Source organism: Choloepus didactylus, chromosome 5 (genome assembly GCF_015220235.1).
Source record: "Choloepus didactylus isolate mChoDid1 chromosome 5, mChoDid1.pri, whole genome shotgun sequence".
In the NCBI taxonomy this organism is placed as follows: Eukaryota; Metazoa; Chordata; class Mammalia; order Pilosa; family Megalonychidae; genus Choloepus; species Choloepus didactylus.
Window position 1 is genome coordinate 115,180,210 of NC_051311.1, and position 11,192 is coordinate 115,191,401.

The 11,192-nt window shown below is 39.0% G+C and overlaps 1 protein-coding gene across 5 annotated transcripts; it reads left to right on the plus strand.

Moving 5' to 3' along the window:
* The first annotated feature begins 1,778 nt into the window (after positions 1 to 1,778).
* On the plus strand, positions 1,779 to 10,656 carry TAC1 (tachykinin precursor 1). Of its 5 annotated transcripts, none has more exons than XM_037836745.1 (7): positions 1,801 to 2,096; positions 2,480 to 2,611; positions 3,640 to 3,736; positions 4,218 to 4,262; positions 4,685 to 4,708; positions 6,172 to 6,225; positions 10,053 to 10,656. In XM_037836745.1, exons 2-7 carry the CDS (start codon positions 2,489 to 2,491, stop codon positions 10,100 to 10,102), a joined length of 393 nt encoding a protein of 130 aa, XP_037692673.1. In that variant the 5' UTR covers positions 1,801 to 2,096; positions 2,480 to 2,488; the 3' UTR covers positions 10,103 to 10,656. The 5 variants fall into 5 exon arrangements, with proteins under 5 accessions (XP_037692677.1, XP_037692678.1, XP_037692676.1 ...); XM_037836747.1 differs by lacking the exon at positions 1,801 to 2,096 and adding an exon at positions 2,136 to 2,273; XM_037836749.1 differs by lacking the exon at positions 6,172 to 6,225 and having other exon boundaries at positions 1,779 to 2,096.
* Positions 10,657 to 11,192: the final 536 nt, after the last annotated feature.

An 11,192-nucleotide genomic window follows, 5' to 3' on the forward strand; every position in this document is an offset into this window, starting at 1 on the left:
AAAAAAAAAAAAAAAAAAGTCAGTTGCCCGTGTTTGTATGGATTTACTTGTGGATGTTTTGTTCTGTTCCACTGATCTATATATCTTTGTCTGACAATACTACACCTCTATTGTAAGTCTTAAAATTGGGTGGAGTGCAGTACTAATGATCAATAAGAAGGAGGGTAAGGGGCATAGGGTGCTTGGGGTTTTCTTTTTCCTTTTATTTCTTTTTCTGGAGTAATGCAGATGTTCTAAAAATGATCATGGTGATGAATACACAAATATGTGATGATACTGTGAACCAATATTTGCATACTTTGGATGGATTGTATGGTGTGTGAATATATCTCAATAAAATTGTTTTTTTTTTTAAAAAAAAGGAGCCATATGGAGGCCATCAGCAAATTCCAGAATGTGAGTCACTACTGAACAAATGATCTGTATTATCAATAATCTGTAATAAAAGGAGAGGGGGAATTAGGGGAGACTTAAGAGACACATGAATGAACTGCCATGTATTGACTTCATTATAATCCTGATTTCAACTAATAAACTGTACGGAAGGGGGACTTATGCTAAGAATTGGGGAATAATTGAACTTTGGATATTTAATGCTAGTAAGGAATATTTTAAATTAAAAATAATTAAAATAATTCAAAATAATTAAATTATTTTAAATTTTAAAACATGGCTATGCTTTTTAAAACAAAAGCTTACCTTTTAGAAAGACATACTGAAATATTTACAGATTAAATGACATATTTGGAATTTGCTTCAAAATAATCTGAGTGGAAGAGAAACAAGGAGAGATACCAGTGAAAATTGCAAAATTTTCTCTACTTTTGTATATGCTTACAATTTTCCATATAAAAAGTTTTTAAAACAAAAAAAATTAAATGCTTCACAATGGTAAGCCAGGCCTCAAGAAACGGGGAGAGACACAGGAATTTCCAAATTCAGGGTTAAGAAAGAATAACAAATATTAAAGGGAAAATTTCACCAGTTTAATCCTAATTGCAAAAATTAATTCCCCTTAAGCACTAAAGCCAGACAACTGAAAAATGTATTACTTACTAAGTAAAAGGGAGGAAACAACTCCACCCAAGATACGTCTTTGAGTTCATTTAGAGGTGAAAGAATTGTGTGTGCAAGGCAAACGATGGGCTCATGGAAAGCCGTGATGTTTGTACAGATGTTATTGGTCTAATTCCATGCTGTTAATGCCCTTACTTTCAAATACAGGAGAAATCTATGAATAATGTGTAGAGTAAATAAGTAGAGTAAGCAACGTGGTAAGGATCCTGCATACTGTCTTGCTGGTTTCACAGTCTTCAGCAAGAGTGGAGAGAAGAATGAAACGTCTTCCTCCAATCCCTGCTTTTAGATGTGGCAAGGATGGGAACTTAGCATGTTGGGGAAAAAAAAAGGGTATCCTAGAATGGCACTAAGAGAAATCTCTACGATCAATGCCACGTATAAATTCCCCTTTCTCCAAAATGCGAAATAAATCTGCTTCCATCGTATGAAATACTGTGGTACTGAAAATCCATTCATAATGCTGAAAAATTACATTGTCCTAATTCCTAAGTTATTTGGCCATCCTTAAAAGCGCACCTTATCCTAACGTCTCAAGGGACGGAAAAGTTACCCAAATCAGAAGAATGAGTCACTTCGCTCAATTTTGATGAGTAATCTCAGGTGTCATGGAATCCAGTTCGAAAGGAGGAGAGGGGAGGGGGCGTCAGATATGCAGACGGAAGGAAACAAGGCGCTCGGGATTGGAGAGCGAGACCTCGATTTTCCTAAAATTGCGTCATTTCAAACCCAATTAGGTCCAAAGTTGTGGGCACCGACAGGTTACCGTCTCGGAAACTCTCAATCAGACGCAAGCGAACGGCGTGGAGGCGGCTAATTAAATACTGAGCAGAAGTCTCGGGGGGAGAGTGTCACGTGGGTCGTGAGGTTCGTCGAGCTTCGGATAAATACCGCGAGGCATCCAGCAGGAAAAAGAGCGCGCTCCGACATCCTCTTTCCCCGCCGCGGAGACCGAGAGTGCAGTGCGCGACGGGTGCGCTCAGACGCGTCGGAGGAATCCCGTGGGTCTGTCCGCCGCAGTAAGTTTCCGCCCGGTGCTAGCAGGCGCTGCTGGGCTTTCTTCTCCGCGCCGCGCTCCGAGGTGGCTGGAGGCAGCGCTGGGTGCGCCAGGGGAGCTGAGGAAGAGCGGGGAGACGGGTATCCCAAATGCTAAGGCTCCCTCTTGTCTTCCACCTGCAGAGCCTCCTGGTTTGAAGGTGTGGGAGTTGGGATCCAGGGAGAAGATTTGAGGGCCCTGGAGCGTTATCTTTCTTAAGGGGTACAGGGAGAAATTGGCCCTTATGCCTTTTTTTTTTTTTTTTTTTCCCTTTGCTCAACGGGACCTGAGTTCCATTGTGGGGCCGAAAATTACATATATAATTTTTTTTTTCTTTCTTCTGTCTCATCTCCCTTCTCTCCCCAGAAATCCAACATGAAAATCCTCCTGGCCCTGGCAGTCTTTTTTCTCATCTCCACTCAACTATTTGCAGAAGAAATCGGAGCCAACGATGATCTGAATTATTGGTCAGACTGGTCTGACAGCGACCAGGTCAAGGTCAGACTCAGTCCCTGGGCTCGGGAACATGTTACCCTCCCCCTCCATAAGCCACCTAGTCAGTATTAGAGACACCGGCCGGGCGGGCCCCACGACCAGAGATGTAAAAGAGCGCCATCCCCGGGGTCCCGCCCAGGATTTTGCGCTCCAGGATTCAAGTGTCCTACCAATTGCTGCACCGTCGGGTCTGGAGACTCACTGGAGTAATGATGCACTCCCTGATGAGACTCGGGGTTTTTACGGGGCTACAGCCGGTTTCACCCAAAGTAACGGGGTTTTCCGGGACTGCAGTGGACCGCAGGCAACTAGTGTTTTCGGAGACGCTGGGCAGGGGCAGAAGAGGGCGCACCCGCGGCTTGCAGAAATGGGGAGCGGGGGGTGAGCTGCGGAACATTTAGAGGGGTTGAGGTGGGTAGGAAGAGAAGTTCCTTCCCTTCCATTTATTTTACAGATCCGAAGACGTAGCCGCAAACTTCCCTTTAAATGCGTGCCCACTCTCTCCCGCTCATAGGCCATTGGCACGAGGGAGCGCGCCACCGGAGAACAGCGCAAGTCGCTTGTACGGCGTTGTCACCCCGCCCCCCCCACACACACCTGTGTGCACTTAGGGCGGGGGTGGGGAGGGGCATTTCTCCATAGCCGGTGCAAGAGCTGAGACAAAGTCAGGTGGCAGCTCGAGAATTGGGCAAGGGTCTTCACCCGGGAAGAAAGAAAGGAGAGCGCGCAGAGCTGGAAGGCGAGGCACCTCCAGCAAACTCGCACTGTGAAAAGGCAGGACATTGGGGAGGCGGCGCTGGACACGAGATCCGCAGGGAGAGACTGAGAGAGGGACTAACCCGGGATGGACCCCACTTACCCAGCGTGGGGAAACCCGCGGAACAGGCCTCCCTGTTACGTCCTGGATGGGACCCACTGCGGGTAACCGCAGCTCTCCCAGCACCGGAGCGCACCACCAGAATGACTGGGGCTGCCGGGCCCCTCGCTCTGGTTGCCTTCACGCCGGTTTTTTCCGTGCATCTGTCCCCCAGGCGGAGCTGCCGGAGCCCTTTGAGCACCTTCTGCAGAGAATCGCCCGGAGACCCAAGCCTCAGCAGTTCTTCGGATTAATGGGCAAACGGGATGCTGGTGAGATGGACAATCGTCCCTCTGTCTCTGGGCAACCTACTCGGTCTGCTCGCTCGCTCCAGGCGCGCCCAGACTTTCGTGCATTTTGAGTAGAGATTTCTACCGAAAGGGGGAGATAACTCTGGGCTCAATTTTGGCCCCGCACCTCATTAACACATGCACGTGGCCGCGGAGGGAGGGAGGGATTTGTCTCGCATGCCTGACAATATTAGAGTGACCGAAACCACAAAGAACCGGGACCCAACCTTAGCTAAGTGCTTTCTTGTCTAAAGATCCCAGACAGACAAAAAAGGGGAAGGCATGCGGCCTCAAAGGGTGTCACTCTGAATGTTCCAAGAGCCTCTGATTTTAGAGTATTCCCTCACCATGGGTTAGACTTGACTGCCCTGGGTACCTACCTTGATAAAATAATCACCTTCCTTGAATTCATAGCACCATCAGTGGACCGTGTGAATAGTTAATGTCAATTGTCTCTTGTCAGATTCTGCAATTGAAAAGCAAGTGGCCCTGTTAAAGGCTCTTTATGGTAAACATTCCTATAAATCTTTTGTTTTACTATTGTGAAGCACATTTAGGAAAGTGAACAAAATCTTTTATGGACTGAAATACAAGATCTTGACCATGTCTGATTAATAAAGAGATGGATTTGCATCTCTTCCACAGGGAGGTGTTATGGCCTAACAGTTAATAATAGGCCCTGGAGTCTCCTTGTCCTGGGTTTGAATTGGTGACCCATAGAAAAGAACTTAATATTTCTTTTGTTTGTTTTTTATTACTGATAATTTGATTGGCATTTATGGTTTTGCAATATTTATCAAGAAAGTGAGTGAAAGGAAAATGTTACATATTTTAAAAGTCAATTTATTTTATAATTCTGTTGAAAACATAATGTAGCTTCTTCAAAACAACTGTATACCTGATTACTAATTTTATTTCTCTTTCTTCTAGGACATGGGCAGATTTCTCATAAAAGTAAGTTCAAAATTACTTGACATTTATCAAATGCAAATGTAAATTAGGTTGAATTGCACTTTATGTAATATTTTCCTTATTTTCTGTCATAACTTAGGACTTCATATTTCTAATTAAGACCATATAAGAACGGAGGAGACTCATATTACATTCAGAACATGATTGTTTTAAAACTCTGTTGTTTAGGCATATCTTAATTTCCCAAAAATAAGGCATTAGTTAAAAATCCTTTAACTCCTAGCTAAGCTGCTGCTGAACTCCTGACTCACAGAAACTTAGATGTTTGTTGTTAAGATGCAAAAAAAAAAACCTCCTTTGACCACTATAAATTGTTAGTTTTAGATAAGAATTTCAGTCTTAGGGGTAAAAATCCACCACCACCACCCCCCCACACACACACACAGCCAAAAATAAAAAGCATCTATAAGCATCTTCTAATTCATCTTAGTACACTGGGCCCCCTAGTGACACCATTATTAGGGGAAGCCATCATCCATCAGCCAAATAAGTGGAGTGAGTATCCGAGTAGAAATCCATACTAAAAGTAAAGATGGATGGATAGAGATGTAGGTTTTCAACCCCCATAATTGAACGGGGAAACCTCAGTCTATCAAAGCACAATGAAACGTTTCTTAGGGCAGCAAAGATGGCAGAATAGTGGCACTTGAGGGTCATTAGATCCCAGTTAATGGAACCGGAGTTGACAGGAATTCCCAGGGGTCCATCATAATCATATTGTCCTTGCACTCACCAGGTGAGGAGTAGGGCACATTGAAAAAACACCTCTATTCTTAGCAAATACAGTGTAATCCAAGAGACATTATCCCACTAGAGTAAAAATAATCTTTTTCCAAAGGTTTTATCTGAAAATAAGACTTGATCATATTTACTTTCCAAGTATTTGACTTCTAAGGGAATTATATGTGGCAAAATTCTACGTAATGAAAATAAATATACTCTATTGTCAAAATTAATGCAAGGAAGTATTTCTAAAAAGCTGATAAACTATAAACAGTGATATTTTAGAAATTTATAACCATCAAGCATTGGAATCTGATTTAACTAAGGTTCAGTTGCTGAGAAATACAACATAGTAACGCAAGGAAATAAGCTTGGATATTTCTCCATCACCCGAATGTGAAATAGACTCCCTAAAAACCAAAGCTAGCTCAAATGATGACAATATTTAAAGCTTTATATAATATAAAAATATAATGTAAATAAAGGGTACTTGCTAATATTTAGATATAGAACGGACATAGATATTTCATTGTATTGTTGTAGTGCTATTTCTTAGGACTTATAAGGAAACTTCATTCTTCAGGTTCATGAAAGCTTAAGATGGGTGTATATTTATTACATAGACATATATTCCGAAGCTTGTTTTTTTTTGTGTACTAGTTTTAACAGTTTATTTCCTTAAAGACATCCATATTAAACTACCCCCAAATGTATTTTTCCAGGGCATAAAACAGATTCCTTTGTTGGACTAATGGGCAAAAGAGCTTTAAATTCTGGTATGTATAAATCATGACTGAAAATAGACACTCTTATTTTCTTCCTAAGAAAAGGTTTTCAAAGTATTAAAAAAAGAATAATAGATTTAAAATGAGTGTTTATGGTAAGAAAAATCTAATTGCAGTACTCTCAACCAGGCATAGACTTAAGCCATAATATCACTACAATAGCAGTCTGTCTTTCTCAAACCACCACCTTACCAGTGTCTGTTACATTTAATCATTACCTAACCTGAACCACTGGGCTAGTCTAATACTCATTCCCTTAGATCTGTTAAATAAACTGCATTTAACCTTGCTGAATAAAAGAGAGAGAGAATAAAAAATGAGACTGATCTTCACTTGTTAACAAAGTATTTTGAAAGTTTTTAAGAAGCTATATCTGGCAGTCTTCTAACATATAATTAAATAGATAAATAAACATCCATTTATACAAATCTCTCACTCTTCATGGAGCTATAGAAGCACAAAATCCAAACATCCTGATGGATGTTTGAAAGCAACATAGTCCATTACAGTGGCTTCAAAAAAGAACACAATCAAATCACCCAAGAGTGTTACAAATCAGTCCTGATTATAAAACACTCCAAGAGAAGGGATGCTACAATTTTCCTCATAACCCATTTAATCTAAACAGTCTGCATAACCCATTTAATCTAAACGGTCTGCATATTTCCTTTCTTCTGTTAAGTTTCCATCCTCATATAAATGCCACATACATATATTTGACAATCCTTATTTCTTTATTCATTCATCACATTGTTTTTAAGGTTAAGTAACCCCAGTATTTTTTTCATAGGAAGTATTTGAATTCTTCTCTTCTAAACCCCTGCCAAATTTCTGCATTGTACAATTGCTTGTGATTGTAAAGTGGTACTTTGCCAAATATTTTTCCACAGTCTAGAGAAAGGAGGAAATGATCTTCTGATAGGAAAAGAGCACAGTTTACTGAACACATGGGTTGAATAATTCAATTGAGATATTTAAAAATACACTGAAGAGTTGAGGCAGCCCTGATATTGAATACTTATAGATCTCCCAAATGAGACTAATAATTTAGGAAACATTCTGGGAACTAAATTATTTGTATAACCTCTTGGCTTTGCTATAATTGTAAAGAAATAGTCTAAGAGTAATAGAAATGATGAGAGAAAGGCCTCTAAAAGAACAGAAAAAAAATTCCACTGGAAAAAAATCCTCATTGTCCCCAGTAAATACTGCTTGCATAAACAAAGCCTGAATTGGCTATTCCTCTTTAGTTATTTATCTAATATGTCTTCTTTTGAAATTAAGCCAATGATTTATAGTCACTGGATTGTCATTCCCTGATATAATGTAAAAGTGTTGACACTGCATTAGTTCTTTAGGTAACTTTCTAAACTTTAAATGTCTTCCATTTTATCCTCAGATCATTATGTCTCTTCTTTCATTCAAAGATACAAGTTTTATACTAACTTTTTATTAGGCACATTTGAAGCTTGTAGCCCAGGTTATATGTTCAGGTTCCTTGGGAAAGCTATTATGTTACCTTCAGTGAAAATCAAATTAAAATATTAACCATCTAATTAATTATAAAGTAATTAGCAATGGTCTTATCCATTAAGAATATTTCCAGTTTCTAGAAAAGTATAACTAAGATGAATTGGTTTAATTCTTATCTGGAAAACTCGTGCAAAAAATGATGTATCATAGAATTTATATTGGTCCTCTACTTGCCAAATTTAAACACAACATTTGTATAGCTTCAGTAATTTGGGGACTGTTCAAGTTAAATTTTAAAGAAGTTACTAGTGTGCCTAATGAAAAAACTTGAAATCATTTTATTAATAAGTACTATCTTCCAACTTTTGGAAATAGAATATAAATTTAAACCACACTGGCTGTTATTTATATCACAGGTGAATGCTAGCCCTTCCCTAAACTGAAGTTTTCTTGATAATCATATTAATCATCAAGTTTCCATTTCCAGAACTGATATAGATTTCCAAACATACCTAACTTTATAAATAATATAGCTATTGTGCAATTTAGGACAGATAAAATGCTGTTAAATGTACTTAAAATAATAAACTAATTATAGTTAATAATTCATAGAATCACAGTAATAAGGTCAGAATCAGCTTATGACTACATCTTTGCTCTTTTGTTTTAAGGAAAAAAATGGGGAAAACATAATCCATAGTCAGAGATCTTTTCACATTATCTGTCAAAACAAGACTGTCATAGAGTCTTATTCTACCATCACCTGATCCTTCCCCTTTTGTGGTCGCAGCCCCTTGACAATCTGATGAAATCTAGAAACCCTTTTCCCAGAGAAACCATTGGCTTATACACATAAAATTTTACATACAGTTTCAGAAGGTGAAAGGACAAGGTAAGAACTTCTGCTTTCAGTCAAGAGGAATCTTTCCTTGGCTCATTTATATTAGCATTCACTTCAGTTCTCCGAAGAACAGAATCATATTACCTAAGGCTTCTGAGAGACTGAACTTGATCTAGTCATTTTCCTCCTAATATCAACAAACCATCCAGCATGATAAGTGAATTGTTTCCTTCCTTCACAACTGCCCAGTTCATACTTTTCCACCTCAGAGGTACATACACATGGTTGATGCTTATTGTTGGCATCACTGCAGGGAAAGTTGGATGTTAAAGATCATCTGCTCAGTGCTAAAAGCAGGGAGTGGTAACACTGGAGCCCTCTCTTGCCTTCTCTCTCTCAACAGATCTTTCTCAGTGAGGAAATTAAGAGGAGCCCTATGATTCCTGCATACCTTTCACAGATCTTTCTACTGGTCCTATTTAAATACAGCGTCTTATTCAGGGCATACTGAATTTTTAAAAGCACAGTGAGTTCGCTAAAACATAAGTCTAAATGTAGAAAGGATGAGCAAAGATGATGAAAAATTCTCTTGGTATTTTGGTCAAAACAGGCACATTGTTTCACAATATAATTTTCAATTTTTTGTGTGTTCAGATAGTCAAAGTACTTACGTTAATTGCTAGCTATGTGTTTAAGCACCTTTGGAGCAGAGATTAACTTTTCAGGCTGAAAGGCGCTAGGAGGTAAGTTCAACCATGTTTGAGTGGCACACTGACCTACCTATGGAAAATAAGACTATTTTTAGTCTGAAGAACAGTCCATCCTTGGAAGGTATCCACAAAAGAGGAAGAGATCCTCACACCGTTAAGTGTCCTAAAATAAGAATCCTCCAACTTTTCTGTAAATGGCTAGATAGTAAATATTTTAGGCTCTGCAAGCCCTGTAGTCCCTGTAGCAACTACTGAAGTCGGCCATAACAACCATAGATAGTAAGTAATGAACAGGCCTGGCTATGTTCCAATAAAACTGCTTGAAAAACAGGTGGTGGGCTGGATTTGGCTTTTTTTTTTTGTCGACACTGCCCGAGAATAAAAGTTACGTGTTTTGCTTTCATCTTACTCTCATTCCTGCTTACTTTAGGCGTAGTCCTGTCTATAATTCACCATCAGTGTCTGCCACAGCTTGAGAAAACTGCTGTCCGAGAATCAGCATCATATTGTAGAAATAAAGAATCGACAGTATGTTGTAGAAATAAGCTTTTGGGGTACCAAGAGGCTTGCCAGATGATGAAAGTAATTAAGATTTTTGTGACTAGATCACTTCCAATAAGGATAGAGACTAAGGCAGGGTTGCAAGATGTGCAAATAAAACTTTTAGAAATACTTCAGTAGAGAGAAAAAGGCATTATGAGTTTCATAAAAATTACTGTATGCCTTTGTCTTGATTTGTTTAATTCCCTCAGTGTATGCTCGTATAACACATTTTACCTTCCCTCTGTTTCCAGTGGCTTTTGAACGGAGTGAAACACAGAATTATGAAAGAAGACGTAAATAAACTACCTAATGTATTATTTATCAAGCTTCATTTGTGTCAATGGCCAATGAAAGGTAAAATAAGACGTGCACTATGAGAAATAATTATTTATTTAATAATTGTTTTGAGTTGAAAACTCAGAAAGTGTTTATTTTTCATATCACGCCGATACATGTTTAAAAATGTTATAATTCTAATATAATGCCTCCCTCTGAAGTAGAAACCAGTGGTAATTTCTCAACAAAGCACAGTGTTGAATGCAATTGTAAAAACCTGTCGATGTTATAGTCTCCAAAGAAAGAAGACATTTTCGTTTCTTTGAAGCATTCATGTCAGCTACTGCTAAAAGGGAAGGAGATTGCCGTATTATCTTGTGTTTCCCCCTACTTCTTTTCATGGTGAAAATGTACTGCAATTTTGGTATCAAACTATATTTGTATCCTTGCTGCATGTTTTACATTTTGTGACTATATAGGAATGTTTTGAAAACTTAATGAGATTCTAAGGTCCTCATTTCATTGTATGATGTGTTGTGAGAGTTAACATTTTAAATAAAAGAAAAAACATCTTGAAAATTTTGTCATATTCTTTCATTAACATTTATGTCAAATCAGCAACACTTCTTTTAGTAGACGGAATATGTTCAAAGCTATTTTGGCTACTAAATAACAAAACATAAAGCCACTAAATAACTATTTCTTAAGAAAAATGACTAAAATAGTATTAACCCCCCCGCCCCCACGCACATGCACGCAATTTTTACTAAGTCATTTGACATACATGAATATCGTTCATGGAGACAACTACATTTTGGGATCCAAAGGGCAAAGACTAAATTCTGGTTATACATGGCTAAAATTCCCTTTTACAAACGGGATAATAATCCATTTTAAAGATGCAGTCCACTGATTATTTCCTTGTTAAGCAACGCTACCATTTCAGGCCTGCTGGGAATAAACACACCAATGCCTGCGCCTCACTAGAATTAAAGTACGGATCCAAACTCGCACAATGGTCATCAGAAGATGCCACAGAAAGATGAGGGGTTTCTAATATGGCGGCACCCTCCTAACAAAGTCCAGAGCCCCTTCCTGGTGTGTCTAAGGAGTGT

Excerpts from the sequence above, each read along its gene's own strand:
- TAC1 (XM_037836745.1), top strand. The coding sequence starts at position 2,489 with ATGAAAATCCTCCTGGCCCTGGCAGTCTTTTTTCTCATCTCCACTCAA. Across the intron at positions 2,612-3,639 it reads CTGACAGCGACCAGGTCAAG|GCGGAGCTGCCGGAGCCCTT; the intron begins GTCAGACTCAGT and ends TCTGTCCCCCAG. Across the intron at positions 4,709-6,171 it reads TGGGCAGATTTCTCATAAAA|GGCATAAAACAGATTCCTTT; the intron begins GTAAGTTCAAAA and ends GTATTTTTCCAG.